We start from the raw sequence: 24,507 nt of genomic DNA on the forward strand, positions 1-24,507 counted from the left end.
CCGTTACCCAGCCCAGTGCGGGTCCTGCAGTGGACTCAGTGCCAGGGAGCGGGGAGATTACAGGTGTGACATCTGATGTGGCGATGGGCTCCGTCTCTGTTTGTGGTAACAGTGGGGGAGCAGGGGAGACATCGGCCGCAAGGCCGGACAGTAAGGGCGGCTCGGCAGTGGCGATACCATCGAAATCCAGTGCTGTGGTGCGTCCCCCAGTGGGAGGGGGGGATAGCCCGGCACTGGTGGCTGCTTCCGGTGCCTCGGCGCCTCTTCATGCTGTTGCCGCTGATCACTTGGTTATGGGGCGGCGGCAGCGTGGAGGGGTTGCTGAGGCTGAGGGCTCCGAACCTCCCAAACCTAAAGTCCTGTTTTGCGTAGGAGTTGGAGATAATCTGCAGAGAAGTGCTGAGGAAGGTGGGGATCAGCGACGCCTCACACCGGCCAAAGATCAGCGGCGACTCTTACCTTCCCCTAAGAAAAGTAAAATAACATCTGCTATCGATGATGCGGAGGGCACAAGTGTGACACAAGTTGGGGTCCCCTCTGGGCGATGCGCTGTGGGGGGACCCCCGTCCCTTGTGCCTGAAGATGTCCCCTAATGTTGTTGCTGGTCCAGCCAGTGTGAGTGGTGTCAGTAATGTTGTGCAGGATAATGTAAATGGTGTGAGTGGTGGAGAATCTTTTCCAGCTTTGGGGGTGAGTGATGGAGTGACTGGTGGTGTGGGTGGCGCGGCTGAGGTGGGTAGTGTTAATGTGGTGGGTGCAGGGGTTGGTCCGGTTGCTCCCCCAGTGGCGGCCCCTATTAAGAGCTATGCCAGTGTCGCTGCTGGGGGACGTAGGGTTCCATCATCCTCGTCTCTGGGCTCTGGGGACGGCTTTTTGCAACGGCGCCTCCTGCAGGCCTTACAGAAGGGTGAAAGGACGATCAATGTAGCGGGGCAGGAGGTTGATTTGTCGTTTTGGATAGAGAGGCACGGCCTGTCTGCCTTCCGAGAGCAAAGAGGCAGGGAGACATCATGGTCGCTCCCGACAACCGGGCCGGGTGCTAACCGTAGGAATGTGGTCCGTCTTCGGTGGCGTGGCAGTGATGTGTGTCCCCCTCGGGCACGGGTAGTTGAGCTGCTGCTGAAGATGGACTTCAAGGCGGCTGACATCTTTGCCTTGATCCATCCCTATGGTACATCTGAGTTTGATATCAGCTTTGTTCGGCCGGAGGGGCTTGAGCTCTTCTGGTCCAACTATGAGCTGAGATACAACGAGCCCGAGTGGCGGGACTTTGCTGTGCAAGCAGTGTCCCGCCAGAGCGAACTCAAGAAAGTGACCGTTCTTACCCGTAACGAATCACTATCTTGCTTTGACATCATGACCTGGATGAATCGTTATGGAGAGGTACTGGGAGTACCAGAGAAAAATCGAGACGAGTTTGGTATCTGGTCAGGGGCCTGGACCTTCATGGTAAAGTTGAGGCGTTCAGGTAACTCAGTCGCCCACATCCCTTCATCAGCCTTCCTAGGGAGGGATCGGATCCTGATCTTCTACCGGGGGCAGCCTAAGCTGTGTCAGAGGTGCGGTGACCCCACACATTTCAGCGCAAACTGCACCGTGCAGAAGTGTGCGTTGTGTGGGGGTGTCGGCCATCTCGCTGCATCCTGTACAGGGCAGATTAGGTGTAACCTGTGTGGTGATCTCGGTCACCCGTACAGTCGTTGTCCTCTTTCCTTCGCTAATGCGGGCTCAACCTCAGCGGATGAAAGCCATGAGGCTGAATCTGCTGGGGAGGGGACTAGCAAAGGCGGAGGAATGGAGGGGCCAGGGAAGAAAGACAGGAAAAAGACGCCTGCCCAGCTAAGGCGTCTAGAGAAGCGTCAACAGGAGAGAGAGCGGGGCGAGTCTCGGGCTGCTGGGACAACCTCTGGCGCTCTCCTGGAGACCTCACCTGTCGCTGAGGCCCCAGGGAATGATGTGCTGGATGAGGAGGTCAGGAGGATCGAGAGAGAGGAAGGTGCCACGTCCTCAGACTCCTCCCATTATGAGAGTATGGACGAGGATAATAGGGCGTGGCTAGAGGAAAAGCGTAAGCGTGGCGCCAAAAAGAAGAAAAAGGGTAAAAAGAAGGGAGGTGTAAGATCTTCTCCCTCCCTGACTAAGGTACCCAAGGAAGGTGCAACCGACCCCCCGCTGGTCGAACTTTCAAATCGATTCCTGGCCCTGGATGGAGCCTCTCCTGCCGATGGAGGGGCTGAGGGTGAAGGGCCAGAGGTGGCAGAGCCTGCAGGGGGTGCCGAGTCTCCCCCTGGGGAGTCAGGGTCCTCAGGAGGGGAGACTGGCCCAGAGTCTGGAGACGAGGATGAGGGGGCAGGTCCTGGATCTGCCCCTGAAGCATCAGAGGTGCGGGAGATGGACACCACAATATGTCTAAAAAGGGGGTGTTCGTTTCCCGAGGGTGGTGGTAAGATGGGTAAAAAGAAAGCCGTCCAACTCAATCACTCATGATGGCGGCACCCACTCCGTTGACGCTGGCGTCCATTAATGTCGCCAGCATTAAGTCTGATGCGGCTAGATTTGCGGCCTTTGATTTTCTCGGCCGCGTTGAAGCCGACATTTTATTTTTGCAGGAGACCAGGCTGCCAGATTTGGCGGCCGTGTTTAAAGCTAAGAGGGAATGGAGAAACGGGCCTTCCTATTGGTCTCTTGCGGCCGAGCCGTATAGCGGAGTGGCGGTCCTTTTTACCGCACCGGTAGAATGCCGACGAGTTATTGAGTTGGAAATGGGGAGGTGCCTGATCCTGGATGTCCTCATGAAGGGACAAGAACTTCGCCTAATTAACATCTATGGTCCCCAGTCCAAGTGGGACAGGAAGTGTCTCTTTATGAGGATCAAGCCCTACCTTTTTACAAGTCGGCAGGTGGTCTTTGGAGGGGACTTCAATGCTGTCACGAGGTCCCAGGATAGGGGAGGTTCCAGAGACAAGCTGACTTATGATAGCGTCGCTCTTAATAGCATAGCCAGTGAGGCTCGCCTGGTGGATGTCCACATCCGGCACACCCCAGGCCACGCGGGGTTCACCTATTATAGGGGTAGCTGCAGGTCTAGAATAGACAGGTTTTATTTAAAGGAGGAAGCCATTTCTTCAGCAGTGTCCGTTGTTGAGGTGGAGTTCTCCGATCACTGTCTAATTTTGTTTTCTCTGAATGTTACAGAGACCCCCCGGATGGGAAGAGGCTACTGGAAGCTCAATTCGTCTCTCCTGGAGGAAGCGGAGATCAGACAATCCTTTGAGGACTTTCTTCAGAGCCAGGTACCATTGCTGGGCCTTTGTAGCAGTAAGTCAGAGTGGTGGGAGATGCTCAAGAAAAGGGTGGCGAGATTCTTCCGCCAGCTCTCGAGCCTCAGGAGCCTGGACAGGTACCGCCTGTATCAGGGTCTGAGGAGGAAACTCGAGCATCTCGTCTCGACTGGAGGTAGTCGTGAGGACATCTCCAGAGTGAAATCCTTGCTGAAGAGGTGTCAGTACGATAGACACGCATCTTTGGTTTTTGAGAGGGATTACGGGAAATACCGCTCGCCCGACCCTTACAGAAACTGCAAGATGTCAGTGAATGGTAAAGTTGTCACAGGACTGGTTGACAGTACGGGATCCCTGAAAAGGTCCAGATCAGGGATTCTGGAGGTCGTCAGATCCTTCTACTCGCACCTCTTGGGCAGGAAGGATCTAGATCGGGATGTGATGTCGGCTTTCCTGGCTGAAACTGTCCCTGAGCCAGGAGTAGACCCCTCTCTTGATGTTTTGACAGAGATGATCAGGGTAGAGGAAGTCAGCCGGGCGATTGAAGGGCTCGCCCTCAAGAAATCGCCAGGTCCGGATGGCTTAACATCTGAGTTTTATAAGACCTTTAAGGACGCCTTGGTTCCCCTCTTGACTGAGGTATTCAATGAGTGTCTTTCCTCGGGCGTTCTGCCGAAGTCAATGAGGAGGTCAGCCCTAATCATCCTGTCAAAGGGTAAGGACCGATCTCGTGTTGAGAACTGGCGTCCCATAGCGCTTCTCAATACAGACAGAAAGGTTTTGGCAAAGGTGCTGTTTAATCGGCTGGTGCAGTTTGCGCCCCGGCTCCTTTCGGGGACCCAGCACTGCTCTGTTCCAGGCCGCAGTACATTTAGTGCTGTGCTTTGTGTCCGGGAGGCAGTGGAGCAGGGCAGGGCTGGTAACTGGAAGGGGTACTTGCTGTCCTTGGATCAGGCAAAAGCGTTTGATCGGGTTAACCACGAGTACCTCTGGTCTGTCCTTCTGAGGTATGGCCTGCCGGGTGGGTTTGTCAATTGGCTGAAAGTTTTGTACGCAGGGGCAGAGAGTTTCCCGCTTGTGAACGGTTGGATTGGCCGCTCTTTTGAGGTCGGGTCTGGTGTTCGCCAGGGTTGTCCTCTGAGCCCACTTTTATACGTGTTCGCGATTGACCCATTCCTTAGGAGGGTTGATCGTGGGCCGTTGGTGGGAGTCGGGATGGATCGGGCAGCACCGGAAGCCACTCTAAGGGTGGTAGCGTATGCTGATGATGTCACCGTTTTCGTGTCCTCGGGAGGGGAGGCGCAGTGGGTGATGTCAGAGGTTGACCGCTACTCAGAGGTTTCTGGGTCCAAGATCAACCGGGATAAGTGTGAGAGTCTCTGGCTGGGAGAGGGAGGTCCAGGCTTTGATCTCCCGGACACTCTTCCAGGGCTGGAGAGCATGGACCACTTCCTGCTTCATTGTCCCTTTAACACAGAGGTGTACAACCGGGTGGGCGCTTCCATCCATTGGCCTGGGTTGGCCGGTCTCTCCTATGCGGAGTGGGCCTATGGAACATTCAGAGGCCTGGGTGGCCGGGACCGCTGCACGTTATTCCTAGTCAGTCTAGTGGTCAGGTACCACACGTGGAACGCACGGTGCTTAGTATCGACGCAGCGTAAAATCCTCCCGGTGGATGAGGTGGTTAGGAACATTCTGGGTGACCTGGTGAAGGTGCGCTCTCTGGAGTATGAGAGGCTGGGCACGGGGAGGGCCTCTCTCCTTTGGAGGGGGTTCTCCTTTAGTGTCCCTTAGTCTGTCATCTCCTCTCCTGGTGTTGGGCTGATGCTGCACTGTAGATTTTTGTTTTGTGTTCTGGGCATATAGAGATGTAGCGGCTTGCAGGCGCCGAACCTGGGCTTTATGTGGTTTTGATTGATGTTGTTCAGGTTTTATTTGTATTCTGTTTTCTTTGTAAATACTGTGTATATTGTATATATTGTATATATTGTATATAGTGGGGTTTGGGACATAGTGTTAGGTTGGGAGGGGGGTGATGGTGGTGGGATTTTGGGATTTATGAACTGACCTTGGACACTGGTCTGGACTACTTAATGCAAACTTTGGACGTTAGACCAGTGTCTGGGGGGAAGGGGAGGGTGCGGGCGAGGGATCTAGTGCAGTGTAGTGTTGTGTGTATTATGTGTTTGTTATTATATATTTATAAAAAAAAAAAAATGGGTGTGGGGTGGTTTGTTATTAGAGGGTGTGGGGTGGGTTTATGCTAATTTATAGTCATTTATGTTTATTTGTGGGTGTGGCTTGTCTTATTGTTTATTGGTTTGGTTTAGGTTGTGATAATCGGTTGGGTGGGGGTTGTGGTAATTGGTGTTCATTTCGGTGTATTTTAAGTTATTGTTTTTACTAGGTGTGAATGGGGCTGGACCAGCAGGTAAGATATCGTGTATAGTGTATATTATGTTTTGTTTGTATTGTTATGTTTTTTTACTTAAATAAAAGATCTACAGGATGTAACTCAGGATCAGTACAGGATAAGTAATGTCATGTATGTACACAGTGACTGCACCAGCAGCAGAATAGTGAGTGCAGCTCTGGAGTATAATACAGGATGTAACTCAGGCTTAGTACAGGATAAGTAATGTCATGTATGTACAGTGACTGCACCAGCAGCAGAATAGTGAGTGCAGCTCTGGAGTATAATACAGGATGTAACTCAGGATCAGTACAGGATAAGTAATGTCATGTATGTACACAGTGACTGCACCAGCAGCAGAATAGTGAGTGCAGCTCTGGGGTATAATACAGGATGTAACTCAGGATCAGTACAGGATAAGTAATGTCATGTATGTACGCAGTGACTGTACCAGCAGCAGAATAGTGAGTGCAGCTCTGGGGTATAATACAGGATGTAACTCAGGATCAGTACAGGATAAGTAATGTCATGTATGTACACAGTGACTGCACCAGCAGCAGAATAGTGAGTGCAGCTCTGGGGTATAATACAGGATGTAACTCAGGATCAGTACAGGATAAGTAATATCATGTATGTACACAGTGACTGCACCAGCAGCAGAATAGTGAGTGCAGCTCTGGAGTATAATACAGGATGTAACTCAGGATCAGTACAGGATAAGTAATGTCATGTATGTACACAGTGACTGCACCAGCAGCAGAATAGTGAGTGCAGCTCTGGGGTATAATACAGGATGTAACTCAGGATCAGTACAGGATAAGTAATGTCATGTATGTACACAGTGACTGCACCAGAATAGTGAGTGCAGCTCTGGTGTATAATACGGGATGTCGTGTATGTACACACCAGTGGAGGTAATAGTATATTAGGAGGAGATGTGACTGCGGTCCTGGTGGCAGTGCCCCCTGGGTTATTTGGCACCTCTCGGATGAGGACAGGTCCTGTGCTGTATTCCCGGCACCTCTCCCTCTATCTAATCACCAGTGATTACAACAAATACTTTTCAATCACCCAATTAGTCTCTACAGATTTTTCTGCATTGGAGCCTGAGAGCCTCTTGTGCAGAGAACATAAAAAGTCACTCGGCTGCTGGGGGCTCTGGGACGGGGGGAGATCTGGACTTCTTTACCTGTTTTGCTACAACGTGCAAGCGAGGAACAAAAAAGGAGCGAGTCAAAATCATTCACAAAGTGTGGAACAAAGAAAGTGGTGAAAATGGGGAACAATTTGATTAGTAAAAAGTTTTCATGTTTGGTGTCAAGGACTCCATTGTATCAACTACTGAGGATCAGAGAGAACTGACCATGTCATTACTGGATAAACTCACCGGGGCTCCGAGCATTAAAGGAAACCTACCACCACAAATCTACCTATAAAGGTAGATCGGGTGGTAGGTGGATCAATGGGACGTGAGGATAGTCCTTTTAAGGGCTAATCCTCACGTCCCCGCACTTTTTTGTAAACTTTTATTACCCTAATATGTTAATTTTGCTATGCGGCTACTTGGGCGTGGAGTAGCCGCATCTGAGGTTACACAAGGCGGCTACTCCACGCCCCGGTAGCCACTTTACCCCTCCTTCTCACCATGTTCGGCGCGCAGCTGCTCGTAGCTGCGCACCCTCGTCCGACGATCCTGCCGTCTGCGCATGCGCAGAACAGCAGGCCCGCGCCTGCACGGTCACTGCTCCGAAGCCGGGGCTGCGCAGGCGCGGGCCTGCTGTTCTGCGCATGCGCAGACGGCAGGATCGGCGGACGAGGGCGCGCAGCTACGAGCAGCTGCGCGCCGAACATGGTGAGTAGGAGGGGTAAAGTGGCTACCGGGGCGTGGAGTAGCCGCCTCGTTTAACCTCAGATGCGGCTACTCCACGCCCAAGTAGCCGCATAACAAAATTAACATATTAGGGTAATAAAAGTTTACAAAAAAGTGCGGGGACGTGAGGATTAGCCCTTAAAAGAGCTATCCTCACGTCCTATTGATTCACCTACCACCCGATCTACCTTTATAGGTAGATTTGTGGTGGTAGGTGCCCTTTAATGTCACATCAGTGTGAACACTAGAGAGACACGACGCAAGGTCTGAACACGGCCACAGCCACGAGCTACAGCAAAATATTCAGCAGCTTCTACAGTCATGGCCATAAGTCCTGAGAATGACACAAATCTCCTCCTGTCACATGATGTGTCGCCCTCTGGTCTGTCAGATGTTTATCACATACAGAGATACAAGTACAATCATATTATGGGGAGCAGAAGCTTTTATTGTCAGGTGGGAGGAGTTACTGCAGCGAGTCAGTATCTGCAGGACCTCTCCTTCTTCTTCAGGACCTCTGCAATTCTCCCTGGCAGCTCTCACTCACCTCCTGCACCAGATCCTGACTGATCGCCGTCCATTCCTGCACTATCACTGCTGCATTCTGTCACAATATGTTGGGTTTTGTTTGTCCCCCGTCTCCTGATGATTGACCACAAGTTCTCAATGGGATAAGATCCGGGGAGTTTCCGGGCCATGGACCCAGAATCTCTGTGTTCTGTTCCCGGCCATGGACCCAGAATCTCTGTGTTCTGTTCCCGGGCCATGGACCCAGAATCTCTGTGTTCTGTTCCCGGGCCATGGACCCAGAATCTCTGTGTTCTGTTCCCGGGCCATGGACCCAGAATCTCTGTGTTCTGTTCCCGGGCCATGGACCCAGAATCTCTGTGTTCTGTTCCTTGCACCATTTAGTTCTCCCCTTTATGGCCGGTGCTCCATCATGCTGGAGGAGGCTCTGCTCATCACCATCTGCTCCTGGAGGGTCGGGAGAAGCGGCTCCTGGAGGACATTCTGCTCCATTCCTTATTCATGGAGGTGTTTTTAGGCCGATTCCCTTGGCTGAGAAGCCGCCCCCCCCCCCCCACATGAATGGCTGCAGGAGCTTTACAGGTGCAGGAGACAGGACTGGGGGCATCGCTCACCTCGTCTGCTCCCAACAATCAGAAAGGGGATTCAGAGACAATGCCTTTCCCCCAGAGATAACCATGGTTAACAGAAGAGAAACAATGATGCCAAGCACCAGCCTCCCTGTAAAGTGTCCAGGGGTGTTATTGTTACTTAATCCTGACAGATTGTCCCCAGCCCTGTCCCCATCAGCCCCTGCACCTGTGTTACTGGAGACATCACTGACACCATGTTACATGCTCCTATTATACTGCCCAGTGGTGATTGTTACTTACACATGACACATTGTCCCCAGTCCTGTCCCCATCAGCCCCCGCACCTGTGTTACTGGAGACATCACTGACACCATGTTACCTGCTCCTATTATACTGCCCAGTGGTGATTGTTACTTACACATGACACATTGTCCCCAGCCCTGTCCCCATCAGCCCCCGCACCTGTGTTACTGGAGACATCACTGACACCATGTTACCTGCTCCTATTATACTGCCCAGTGGTGATTGTTACTTACACATGACACATTGTCCCCAGCCCTGTCCCCATCAGCCCCCGCACCTGTGTTACTGGAGACATCACTGACACCATGTTACCTGCTCCTATTATACTGCCCAGTGGTGATTGTTACTTACACATGACACATTGTCCCCAGCCCTGTCCCCATCAGCCCCTGCACCTGTGTTACTGGAGACATCACTGACACCATGGCCCCTGCTCTGCCTAAGGCGCCTGCAATGAAGGTGAAATGTATTTTGGGGGAAAAAGTTAATTTTCTAGGCAAATACTGACTGTGCAATGAAATGCTGTTAAGCTGAGACTTTGTAAAAATTAACATTTATATCATTCTCAAAACTTTTGGCCAGGACTGTAAGTATATTTAGTGTCAATTCTTCACATTTATGATCTCTACTCGCTGTCATGGAAACAGGCGGAAAAGATGCCCTGAACTGATACTTTTCACAGCTGACAGTGTGTTGCAAATGTATCTAATGAGATCCACATCCTGGTCTCCAGGCATCTACATCCCAGATACACTGATACACTGAACCAAACATCAGCGCATGTAGTAATGTCCTTCATGCTCAGCCGGGGTGTTAGATGGATGGGGGGAATGACTGACATTTGTGTGTACAGATACAGCAAAGTCTAAGGCCTCATTCACACGACCGAGGAGGACGCATGCAGGGCCACAAGCCTGTGGACCAGCATAAGCCCCCCGTAGACCGGCAATGGCCGCACGTGCCTGTGACCTTATTTACATTGGGCTGTGGGGGACATTACTAAAGAGAATGTAGGGATTTACTGTAAGTAAAAGTACCCGAACACTCCCATACCTAGCCCCCACTGCCTTTACCCTGACCATGGCCTGTACCTGACCACTCTCATACCTAGCCCCCACTGCCTTTACCCTGACCATGGCCTGTACCTGACCACTCTCATACCTAGCCCCCACTGCCGTTACCCTGACCATGGCCTGTACCTAACCACTCTCATACCTAGCCCCCACTGCCTTTACCCTGACCATGACCTGTACCTGACCACTCTCATACCTAGCCCCCACTGCCTTTACCCTGACCATGACCTGTACCTGACCACTCTCATACCTAGCCTCCACTGCCTTTACCCTGACCATGGCCTGTACCTGACCTCTCTCATACCTAGCCCCCATTGCCTTTACCCTGACCATGGCGTGTACCTGACCACTCTCATACCTAGCCCCCACTGAATTTACCCTGACCATGGCCTGTACCTAACCACTCTCATACCTAGCCCCCACTGCTTTTACCCTGACCATGGCCTGTACCTGACCACTCTCTTACCTAGTTCCCACTGCCTTTACCCTGACCATGACCTGTATCTGACCACTCTCATACCTAGCCCCCATTGCCTTTACCCTGACCATGGCCTGTACCTGACCACTCTCATACCTAGCCCCCATTGCCTTTACCCTGACCATGGCCTGTACCTGACCACTCCCATACCTAGTCCCCACTGCCTTTACCATGACCATGGCCTGTACCTGACCACTCTAATAGCTAGTCCCCACTGCCTTTACCCTGACCATGGCCTGTACCTGACCACTCCCATACCTAGCCCCCATTGCCTTTACCCTGACCATGGCCTGTACCTGACCACTCTCATACCTAGCCCCCATTGCCTTTACCCTGACCATGGCCTGTACCTGACCACTCTCATACCTAGCCCCCACTGCCTTTACCCTGACCATGGCCTGTACCTGACCACTCCCATACCTAGCCCCCACTGCCTTTACCCTGACCATGGCCTGTACCTGACCACTCTCATACCTTGCCCCCACTGCCTTTACCCTGACCATGGCCTGTACCTGACCACTCCCATACCTAGCCCCCACTGCCTTTACCCTGACCATGGCCTGTATCTAACCACTCCCATACCTAGCCCCCATTGCCTTTACCCTGATCATGGCCTGTATCTGACCACTCTCACACCTAGCCCCCACTGCCTTTACCCTGACCATGGCCTGTACCTGACCACTCTCATACCTAGCCCCCATTGCCTTTACCCTGACCATGGCCTGTATCTGACCACTCTCATACCTAGCCCCCATTGCCTTTACACTGACCATGGCCTGTACCTGACCACTATCATACCTAGCCCCCACTGCCTTTACCCTGACCATGGCCTGTACCTGACCACTCCCATACCTAGCCCCCACTGCCTTTACCCTGACCATGGCCTGTACCTGACCACTCTCATACCTAGCCCCAATTGCCTTTACCCTAACCATGGTCTGTGCCTGACCACTCTCATACCTAGCCCCCACTGCCTTTACCCTGACCATGGCCTGTACCTGACCACTCTCATACCTAGCCCCCACTGCCTTTACCATGACCATGGCCTGTACCTGACCACACTCATACCTAGCCCCCACTGCCTTTACCCTGACCATGGCCTGTACCTGACCACTCTCATACCTAGCCCCCACTGCCTTTACCCTGACCATGGCCTGTACCTGACCACTCTCATAGCTAGCCCCCACTGCCTTTACCCTGACCATGGCCTGTACCTGACCACACTCATACCTAGCCCCCACTGCCTTTACCCTGACCATGGCCTGTACCTGACCACTCTCATACCTAGCCCCAATTGCCTTTACCCTAACCATGGCCTGTACCTGACCACTCTCATACCTAGCCCCCACTGCCTTTACCCTGACCATGGCCTGTACCTGACCTCTCTCATAGCTAGCCCCCACTGCCTTTACCCTGACCATGGCCTGTACCTGACCACTCTCATACCTAGCCCCCACTGCCTTTACCCTGACCATGGCCTGTACCTGACCACACTCATACCTAGCCCCCACTGCCTTTACCCTGACCATGGCCTGTACCTGACCACTCTCATAGCTAGCCCCCACTGCCTTTACAATGACCATGGCCTGTACCTAACCACTCTCATACCTAGCCCCCACTGCCTTTACCCTGACCATGGCCTGTACCTGACCACTCTCATACCTAGCCCCCACTGCCTTTACCCTGACCATGGCCTGTACCTGACCACTCTCATACCTAGCCCCCACTGCCTTTACCCTAACCATGGCCTGTACCTGACCACTCTCATACCTAGCCCCCACTGCCTTTACCCTGACCATGGCCTGTACCTGACCACTCTCATACCAAGCCCCCATTGCCTTTACCCTAACCATTGTCTGTGCCTGACCACTCCCATACCTAGCCCCCACTGCCGTTACCCTGACCATGGCCTGTACCTGACCACTCTCATACCTAGCCCCCACTGCCTTTACCCTGACCATGGCCTGTACCTGACCACACTCATACCTAGTCCCCACTGCCTTTACCCTGACCATGGCCTGTACCTGACCACTCCCATACCTAGCCCCCACTGCCTTTACCCTGACCATGGCCTGTATCTGACCACTCTCATACCTAGCCCCCACTGCCTTTACCCTGACCATGACCTGTACCTGACCTCTCTCATACCTAGTCCCCACTGCCTTTACCCTGACCATGGCCTGTACCTGACCACTCTCATACCTAGCCCCCACTGCCTTTACCCTGACCATGGCCTGTACCTGACCTCTCTCATAGCTAGCCCCCACTGCCTTTACCCTGACCATGGCCTGTACCTGACCACTCTCATACCTAGCCCCCACTGCCTTTACCCTGACCATGGCCTGTACCTGACCACACTCATACCTAGCCCCCACTGCCTTTACCCTGACCATGGCCTGTACCTGACCACTCTCATAGCTAGCCCCCACTGCCTTTACAATGACCATGGCCTGTACCTAACCACTCTCATACCTAGCCCCCACTGCCTTTACCCTGACCATGGCCTGTACCTGACCACTCTCATACCTAGCCCCCACTGCCTTTACCCTGACCATGGCCTGTACCTGACCACTCTCATACCTAGCCCCCACTGCCTTTACCCTGACCATGGCCTGTACCTGAACACTCTTATACCTAGCCCCCACTGCCTTTACCCTGACCATGGCCTGTACCTGACCACTCCCATACCTAGCCCCACTGCCTTTACCCTGACCATGGCCTGTACCTGACCACTCCCATACCTAGCCCCCACTGCCTTTACCCTGACCATGGCCTGTACCTGACCACTCTCATACCTAGCCCCCACTGCCTTTACCCTGACCATGGCCTGTACCTGACCACTCTCATACCTAGCCCCCACTGCCTTTACCCTGACCATGGCCTGTACCTGACCACTCTCATACCTAGCCCCCACTGCCTTTACCCTGACCATGGCCTGTACCTGACCTCTCTCATAGCTAGCCCCCACTGCCTTTACCCTGACCATGGCCTGTACCTGACCACTCTCATACCTAGCCCCCACTGCCTTTACCCTGACCATGGCCTGTACCTGACCACACTCATACCTAGCCCCCACTGCCTTTACCCTGACCATGGCCTGTACCTGACCACTCTCATAGCTAGCCCCCACTGCCTTTACAATGACCATGGCCTGTACCTAACCACTCTCATACCTAGCCCCCACTGCCTTTACCCTGACCATGGCCTGTACCTGACCACTCTCATACCTAGCCCCCACTGCCTTTACCCTGACCATGGCCTGTACCTGACCACTCTCATAGCTAGCCCCCACTGCCTTTACAATGACCATGGCCTGTACCTAACCACTCTCATACCTAGCCCCCACTGCCTTTACCCTGACCATGGCCTGTACCTGACCACTCTCATACCTAGCCCCCACTGCCTTTACCCTGACCATGGCCTGTACCTGACCACTCTCATACCTAGCCCCCACTGCCTTTACCCTGACCATGGCCTGTACCTGACCACTCTCATACCTAGCCCCCACTGCCTTTACCCTGACCATGGCCTGTACCTGACCACTCCCATACCTAGCCCCACTGCCTTTACCCTGACCATGGCCTGTACCTGACCACTCTCATACCTAGCCCCCACTGCCTTTACCCTGACCATGGCCTGTACCTGACCACTCCCATACCTAGCCCCACTGCCTTTACCCTGACCATGGCCTGTACCTGACCACTCCCATACCTAGCCCCCACTGCCTTTACCCTGACCTTGGCCTGTACCTGACCACTCTCATACCTAGCCCCCACTGCCTTTACCCTGACCATGGCCTGTACCTGACCACTCTCATACCTAGCCCCCACTGCCTTTACCATGACCATGGACTGTACCTGACCACTCTCATACCTAGTCCCCACTGCCTTTACCATGGCCTGTACCTAACCACTCCCATACCTAGCCCCCACAGGGTTTACCATGACCATGGCCTGTACCAGACCACTCTTATGCCAAGCACCCACTGCCTTTACCCTAATGGTGGCCCGTACAAGACCACTCTCATACCAAGTTCCCACAAGCTTTACAGTGACCATGGTCCATACCTGACCACTCTCATACCTAACACCCACAGCCTTTACCCCTACCATGGCCTGTGGCAGACCACTTTCATACCTATCAACCACAGCCTTTACCCTGACCACGGCCGGTACCAGACCACTGTTAAACCCAGCAACCACAGCCTTACCCTGACCATGGCTGGTACCAGATCACTCTCATACCTAGCACCCAATACCTGCAGTGAAGATCAAATTCATGATATAAAGTTAAAGGGTGAAGCCGATTGACGTTAATTAGAATGGACCCACAGTAAGGTGTCCCAGGAGGTCCACAATCTACTGATCTCAGCTTCAGGCATTATATGGGTGTCTGATATTTTCTAAAGGATGTGATAATAATATCCACGTGAAGGCAAGCAGTAAGTCACTACTAGTAAGAAAGCAGAAAGTGCTGGATGGAAGCTGTTAGTAAAGGCTACCACCCAGGGAGGTACAATGGTGAGGCATGAGGCGTGCATCACCTGATATATTGTGAATGATCATATGGCATCACAAATCGATAGGTCCTATCCTTGTCCCCATTCTTCTATCACATATTTCCAACCACATCCAATTACTGATGAAGCCTCCGGGCCGGATGACATCTCCATCGATCCTGGAGGATCTCAACCACTCACCAAACGGCTCCTCAAGTCTTCTGCTGCAATGCAGTCCCTGTTCAGTACCGCAGAGAGCCTGATGTCTCCTTCCCAGAATCCTCTGGGGCTTGGAATGGATATCGGACAAAACAGAGGAGTATCAAGTGTTTTCTATAGGGAGGTCATTATACCCTGTATGCGAGTGCAATGTATATCAGGGAATGGACACAATGGGATCATTCATGCTACAAGATCATGGATCCTCCCCTGAAGCTCAGCCTAATATACAGGTGTATACAGGGGTGTAATAATATACAGGTGTATACAGGGGTGTAATAATATACAGGTGTATACAGGAGAGTAATAATATACAGGTGTATACAGGGGTGTAATAATATACAGGTGTATACAGGGGTGTAATAATATACAGGTGTATACGGGGGGGTAATAATATACAGGTGTATACAGGAGAGTAATAATAAACAGGTGTATACAGGGGTGTAATAATATACAGGTGTATACAGGAGGGTAATAATATACAGGTGTATACAGGAGAGTAATAATAAACAGGTGTATACAGGGGTGTAATAATATACAGGTGTATACAGGGGGGTAATAATATACAGGTGTATACAGGGGTGTAATAATATACAGGTGTATACAGGGGGGTAATAATATACAGGTGTATACAGGGGTGTAATAATAAACAGGGGTGTAATAATAAACAGGGGTGTAATAATATACAGGTGTATACAGGAGAGTAATAATATACAGGTGTATATAGGAGAGTAATAATATACAGGTATATACAGGGGGGTAATAATATACAGGTGTATACAGGGGGGTAATAATATACAGGTGTATACAGGGGGGTAATAATAAACAGGTGTATACAGGGGTGTAATAATATACAGGTGTATACAGGGGGGTAATAATATACAGGTGTATACAGGGGTGTAATAATATACAGGTGTATACAGGGGTGTAATAATATACAGGTGTAAACAGGAGGGTAATAATATACAGGTGTATACAGGGGTGTAATAATATACATGTGTATACAGGGGTGTAATAATATACAGGTGTATACAGGAGAGTAATAATATACAGGTGTATACAGGAGAGTAATAATATACAGGTGTATACAGGGGTGTAATAATATACAGGTGTATACAGGGGTGTAATAATATACAGGTGTATACAGGGGTGTAATAATATACATGTGTATACAGGGGTGTAATAATATACAGGTGTATACAGGAGAGTAATAATATACAGGTGTATACAGGGGTGTAATAATATACAGGGGTGTAATAATATACAGGTGTATACAGGGTTGTAATAATATACAGGTGTATACAGGGGGTAATAATATACAGGTGTATACAGGGGTGTAATAATATACAGGTGTATACAGGGGTGTAATAATATACAGGTGTATACAGGGGTGTAATAATAAACAGGGGTGTAATAATAAATAGGGGTGTAATAATATACAGGTGTATACAGGAGGGTAATAATATACAGGTGTATACAGGGGGGGTAATAATATACAGGTGTATACAGGAGGGTAATAATATACAGGTGTATACAAGGGGGTAATAATATACAGGTGTATACAGGGGGGTAATAATATACAGGTGTATACAGGAGGGTAATAATACACAGGTGTATACAGGAGGGTAATAATATACAGGTGTATACAGGGGGTAATAATATACAGGTGTATACAGGAGAGTAATAATATACAGGTGTATACAGGGGGTAATAATATACAGGTGTATACAGGGGTGTAATAATATACATGTGTATACAGGGGTGTAATAATATACATGTGTATACAGGGGTGTAATAATATACAGGTGTATACAGGGGTGTAATAATATACAGGTGTATACAGGAGGGTAATAATATACAGGTGTATACAGGAGGGTAATAATATACATGTGTATAAAGGGGTGTAATAATATACAGGTGTATACAGGAGGGTAATAATATACAGGTGTATACAGGGGTGTAATAATATACAGGTGTATACAGGAGGGTAATAATATACAGGTGTATACAGGAGAGTAATAATATACAGGTGTATACAGGAGGGTAATAATATACAGGTGTATACGGGGGGTAATAATATACAGGTGTATACGGGGGGTAATAATATACAGGTGTATACAGGAGAGTAATAATATACAGGTGTATACAGGAGGGTAATAATATACAGGTGTATACAGGGGTGTAATAATATACAGGTGTATACAGGGGTGGAATAATATACAGGTGTATACAGGGGTGTAATAATATACAGGTGTATACAGGGGTGTAATAATATACAAATGTATACAGGGGTGTAATAATATACAGGTGTATACAGGGGTGTAATAATATACAGGTGTATACAGGGGTGTAATAATATACAGGTGTATACAGGGGTGTAATAATATACAGGTGTATACAGGGGGGTAATAATATACAGGTGTATACAGGGGGGTAATAATATACAGGTGTATACAGGAGGGTAATAATATACAGGTGTATACAGGGGTGTAATAATATACATGTGTATATAAGGGGTAATAATACACAGGTGTATACAGGAGGGTAATAATATACAGGTGTATACAGGGGTGTAATAATATACAGGTGTATACAGGGGGGTAATAATATACAGATGTATACAGGGGGGTAATAATATACAGGTGTATACAGGGGTGTAATAATATACAGGTGTATACAAGGGTGTAATAATATACAGGTGTATACAGGGGTGTAATAATATACAGGTGTATACAGGGGTGTAATAATATACATGTGTATACAGGAGAGTAATAATATACAGGTGTATACAGGAGAGTAATAATATACAGGTGTATACAGGGGGTAATAATATACAGGTGTATACAGGAGGGTAATAATATACAGGTGTATACAGGAGAGTAATAATATACAGGTGTATACAGGGGGTAATAATATACAGGTGTATACAGGAGAGTAATAATATACAGGTGTATACAGGGGGTAATAATATACAGGTGTATACAGGGGTGTAATAATATACATGTGTATACAGGGGTGTAATAATATACAGGTGTATACAGGGGTGTAATAATATACAGGTGTATACAGGAGGGTAATAATATACAGGTGTATACAGGGGTGTAATAATATACAGGTGTATACAGGGGTGTAATATACAGGTGTATACAGGGGTGTAATAATATACAGGTGTATACAGGAGGGTAATAATATACAGGTGTATACAGGGGTGTAATAATATACAGGTGTATACAGGAGGGTAATAATATACAGGTGTATACAGGGGTGTAATAATATACATGTGTATACAGGAGAGTAATAATATACAGGTGTATACAGGGGTGTAATAATATACATGTGTATACAGGGGTGTAATAATATACATGTGTATACAGGGGTGTAATAATATACAGGTGTATATAGGGGGTAATAATATACAGGTGTATACAGGAGGGTAATAATATACAGGTGTATACAGGAGGGTAATAATATACATGTGTATAAAGGGGTGTAATAATATACAGGTGTATACAGGGGTGTAATAATATACAGGTGTATACAGGGGTGTAATAATATACAGGTGTATACAGGAGGGTAATAATATACAGGTGTATACAGGAGGGTAATAATATACAGGTGTATACAGAAGAGTAATAATATACAGGTGTATACAGGGGGTAATAATATACAGGTGTATACAGGGGTGTAATAATATACAGGTGTATACAGGGGTGTAATAATATACAGGTGTATACAGGAGGGTAATAAAATACAGGTGTATACAGGGGTGTAATAATATACATGTGTATATAGGGGGTGTAATAATATACATGTGTATATAGGGGGTAATAATATACAGGTGTATACAGGGGTGTAATAATATACAGGTGTATACAGGGGTGTAATAATATACAGGTGTATACAGGGGTGTAATAATATACAGGTGTATACAGGAGGGTAATAATATACAGGTGTATACAGGAGAGTAATAATATACAGGTGTATACAGGGGGGTAATAATATACAGGTGTATACAGGGGTGTAATAATATACAGGTGTATACAGGGGTGTAATAATATACAGGTGTATACAGGAGAGTAATAATATACAGGTGTATACAGGAGGGTAATAATATACAGGTGTATACAGGGGTGTAATAATATACAGGTGTATACAGGAGAGTAATAATATACAGGTGTATACAGGAGGTTAATAATATACAGGTGTATACAGGGGTGTAATAAAAGAGTAACAGAATACACAAAGTCTCCAGGGACAATACATAACACTGGCTGCAGAGAGCACAGAGCACAGCAGTGTGAGGTCTGATTACACATCTCTCTAGGGACAATACATAACACTGGCTGCAGAGAGCACAGAGCACAGCAGTGTGAGGTCTGATTACACATCTCTCCAGGGACAATACATAACACTGGCTGCAGAGAGCACAGAGCACAGCAGTGTGAGGTCTGATTACACATCTCTCCATTGACAATACATAACACTGGCTGCAGAGATCACAGAACACAGCAGTGTGAGGTCTGATTACACATCTCTCCAGGGACAGTACATAACACTGGCTGCAGAGAGCACAGAGCACAGCAGTGTGAGGTCTGATTACACATCTCTCCAGGGACAATATATAACACTGGCTGCAGAGAGCACAGAGCACAGCAGTGTGAGGTCTGATTACACATATCTCCAGGGACAATACATAACACTGTCTGCAGAGAGCGCAGAGCACAGCAGTGTGAGGTCTGATTACACATCTCTCCAGGGACAATGCATAACACTGGCTGCAGAGAGCACAGAGCACAGCAGTGTGAGGTCTGATTACACATCTCCACGGGGACAATACATAACATTGGCTGCAGAGAGCACAGAGCACAGCAGTGTGAGGTCTGATTACACATCTCTCCAGGGACAATACATAACACTGGCTGCAGAGAGCACAGAGCACAGCAGTGGGAGGTCTGATTACACATCTCTCCAGGGACAATACATAACACTGGCTGCAGAGAGCACAGAGCACAGCAGTGTGAGGTGTGATTCTACACTACATAACACTGGCTGCACAGAGCACAGAGCACAGCAGTGTGAGGTCTGCACATCTCCCCAGGGACCATACATAACACTGTGCAGACTGTATGGTCAGTGTATCTTCATGTCTTGGCTCTCTGGATTGGATACACTGTAACAGACCCACAACTGTGAGAAAAATACCCTGGTGTTAGTTACATGGTAGTGACTGACATTAGAGACCTTTATATTGGTGATAACATCATAATGTATATTATTAGTCAGTCCGGTAGTTTCCATAACTCATGCTGTGTCTTGTGGTTACTACAGGAGCGCCCCCCCCCCTTATACATTGGGGGGGGGGGGTTATCCTCAGACCTAGTTCTATAGAGGGACACAGCAGGTATGTAATACACGGCCATCTAACACCTCGGCTCAGGACGTGTCCTAGATTCCCGTGTAAACAAGGTCCTGAGATTGACTTGGTGCCGCCATCTCTCCGGGCCGCGGTGCGCTCCGGCTGGGAAGCCGTAAATCCTCGCCGTCACCTTCCGAGCAGAAATGGAACGGATTTATAAATAGAAAACTCTTTTTCATGTCACCTTGTAGAAGATTCTGCCAAATGCTGGGAAGCCGTTCGCACAGACGCGTCACTTACAGAAACGCCGGCCGAGACGCAAGCCAGAACCTGAAGACTGGGCCGGGGGGGAGGGGGGCGCTGAGCGGACCCACAGCACCAACTACTCAGGAGAAGGCATATAGGTACGGGTCATATACTCAGACCCCATGACAGTACCCGATGGGGGGCTCTCAGTAGTGCAGACTCACGCTCTGGGCCACCAGGTCACGGATTGGGGCTCATTTACTACACCCTGGGCCATGTCTCTCTGATCCTGGACAACCCCTTTAATAGGTTGGATCTTAGAAGGAAGGTAAGAAAGTAAACAGCATTCAGAACATCTGGGGGTATACACATCTTCAAGGGGTTTTCCACCGCTGTAGTATTATTGCTAGACACCCAGCAATCCCACTACCAGGCTGAGGAGTGTCCTAACACTGCTGTGTTCTGTGCTCTACAGGCTGTCTAAGGTATTGTCCCTGGTGAGATGTGTAATCATATCTGCTGCTACTATCACACAAAGGTCTGATTACACATCTCGCCAGGGACAATATGCCATACTGTCTGCACAGAACACAGAGCACAGCAGTGTGATGACACGTCTGATGAACTTAGAGAAGCTGCAGTCCATGACTATAAATCTATATTTCACAGTCCTGCTGCTACTTACAACATAAACAAAGATCTGATTACACATCTCTCCAGGGACAATAGCTACCACTGACTGCAGAGAGCACAGAGCACAGCAGTGTAAGGAATATAAATCCATATGTCATAGTCCTGCTGCTATTAACAACATACAAATGAGTACACATCTCCATAGAGACAATAACTAAAACTGGCTGCAGAGAGCCAAAGGGCACAGCAGTGTGAGGATATGCCCCCAGTGCACTTGGTGGAAGCTACAATCCTGGAATGTAAATCCTTTTATCACAGTCCTGCTGCTACTAACAACATATACAAAGCAATGATTAACACATCTCTTTACGGACAATACAAACCACTGACTGCAGAGAGAACAGAGCACAGCAGTGTGAGGACATTTCCCTAGTGCACTTGGAGAATATATAATACTATAATATGAATATATAGATCACAGTCCTGCTGCTACTAATAAGATACACAAAGGTTTGATTACACATCTCTCCAGGGACAATAATCTCCTTGCATTATCCATCTATGAACACCGAGTAATTAAGTCTCTTATGACAAATTCTCCTGTTTTAACACCAAAGGAAATCGGAACACAAACCTATCACGGAAAACACGGATGAGCCTTTTAAAGTCGCCGTTCACATGTTACAAGTGATACAGCAGAGCGGTAATGATCGATAACTTACCGTCCTTACGGTAGAAGGAGATTTCCACCTTACGCTCCTCGGATCCCACCAAGGCCTGAGCGATCTGTGACACCGCGCTGGAGGTGGTCCGTGGGCCATAGAGGAAGTCACAGGTGCAGGGTCTCTGCATGACCTCTGCCCTCGTGTACCCACACATGGTGCAGAATCCATCGTTACAATAAATGACGGCACAGTTCTCCACACGAGCGTTGGCGATAATGAACTTTCGACCTACGGGAAAAGATAAAGAGCATTAGACTGATAGAGCGGAAGACACAAGATGTCATAAGACTCCAATACTGGATGTACATAGCGTACTGACATGATGAGTGCAGCTCTGGAGTATAATACAGGATGTAACTCAGGATCAGCACAGGATAAGTAATGTCATGTATGTACACAGTGACTGCACCAGCAGCAGAATAGTGAGTGCAGCTCTGGGGTATAATACAGGATGTAACTCAGGATCAGTACAGGATAAGTAATGTCATGTATGTACACAGTGACTGCACCAGCAGCAGAATAGTGAGTACAGCTCTGGGGTATAATACAGGATGTAACTCAGGATCAGTACAGGATAAGTAATGTCTTGTATGTACACAGTGACTGCACCAGCAGCAGAATAGTGAGTGCAGCTCTGGAGTATAATACAGGATGTAACTCAGGATCAGTACAGGATAAGTAATGTCATGTATGTACACAGTGACTGCACCAGCAGCAGAATAGTGAGTGCAGCTCTGGAGTATAATACAGGATGTAACTCAGGATCAGTACAGGATAAGTAATGTCATGTATGTACACAGTGACTGCACCAGCAGCAGAATAGTGAGTGCAGCTCTGGAGTATAATACAGGATGTAACTCAGGATCAGCACAGGATAAGTAATGTCATGTATGTACACAGTGACTGCACCAGCAGCAGAATAGTGAGTGCAGCTCTGGGGTATAATACAGGATGTAACTCAGGATCAGTACAGGATAAGTAATGTCATGTATGTACACAGTGACTGCACCAGCAGCAGAATAGTGAGTACAGCTCTGGGGTATAATACAGGATGTAACTCAGGATCAGTACAGGATAAGTAATGTCATGTATGTACACAGTGACTGCACCAGCAGCAGAATAGTGAATGCAGCTCTGGAGTATAATACAGGATGTAACTCAGGATCAGTACAGGATAAGTAATGTCATGTATGTACACAGTGACTGCACCAGCAGCAGAATAGTGAGTGCAGCTCTGGGGTATAATACAGGATGTAACTCAGGATCAGTACAGGATAAGTAATGTCATGTATGTACACAGTGACTGCAGCAGCAGCAGAATAGTGAGTGCAGCTCTGGAGTATAATACAGGATGTAACTCAGGATCAGCACAGGATAAGTAATGTCATGTATGTACACAGTGACTGCACCAGCAGCAGAATAGTGAATGCAGCTCTGGAGTATAATACAGGATGTAACTCAGGATCAGTACAGGATAAGTAATGTCATGTATGTACACAGTGACTGCACCAGCAGCAGAATAGTGAGTGCAGCTCTGGGGTATAATACAGGATGTAACTCAGGATCAGTACAGGATAAGTAATGTCATGTATGTACACAGTGACTGCACCAGCAGCAGAATAGTGAGTGCAGCTCTGGGGTATAATACAGGGTGTAACTCAGGATCAGTACAGGATAAGTAATGTCATGTATGTACACAGTGACTGCAGCAGCAGCAGAATAGTGAGTGCAGCTCTGGAGTATAATACAGGATGTAACTCAGGATCAGTACAGGATAAGTAATGTCATGTATGTACACAGTGACTGCACCAGCAGCAGAATAGTGAGTGCAGCTCTGGAGTATAATACAGGATGTAACTCAGGATCAGTACAGGATAAGTAATGTCATGTATGTACACAGTGACTGCACCAGCAGCAGAATAGTGAGTGCAGCTCTGGAGTATAATACAGGATGTAACTCAGGATCAGTACAGGATAAGTAATGTCATGTATGTACACAGTGACTGCACCAGCAGCAGATAGTGAGTGCATCTCTGGAGCTCGTTACATCGTTAGCTGTCTGTTGCTGTGAGAGGCTGTGTGCTGCTGCTGCTCTGAGCTCCAGGCAGGTTCCATCTCCACCTGGGGCCTGCTCTCTCCCTTCCCAGGGAGGGAGTGGGTTTCCAGGCATGAGCCAGAGTGGCAAGCCCCAGGCTCCTGCTTCCCGGGCCAGGCCGGCGGGGGGCAGGGGTAGCCAGCTACCGGCCAGCGCTATGGAGGACTCAGGGGTGAGACGTTCCACCAGGAGTCGTAGTAATACTGCTCCTGCTCCC

General features: G+C 48.7%; 1 protein-coding gene across 3 annotated transcripts in view; it reads right to left on the reverse strand.

Moving 5' to 3' along the window:
• Positions 1 to 24,507, reverse strand: part of KCNH2 (potassium voltage-gated channel subfamily H member 2) — a 306,690-nt gene that overhangs the window by 217,793 nt on the left and 64,390 nt on the right. For all 3 annotated transcript variants that reach the window (XM_072154448.1, XM_072154449.1, XM_072154447.1), the window contains one exon: positions 22,193 to 22,423. In XM_072154448.1, the coding sequence (XP_072010549.1) occupies positions 22,193 to 22,423 (231 nt within the window). The remainder of the gene's footprint in view (positions 1 to 22,192; positions 22,424 to 24,507) is intronic.

This window comes from Engystomops pustulosus, chromosome 5 (assembly GCF_040894005.1).
Source record: "Engystomops pustulosus chromosome 5, aEngPut4.maternal, whole genome shotgun sequence".
NCBI classification, from domain to species: domain Eukaryota; kingdom Metazoa; phylum Chordata; class Amphibia; order Anura; family Leptodactylidae; genus Engystomops; species Engystomops pustulosus.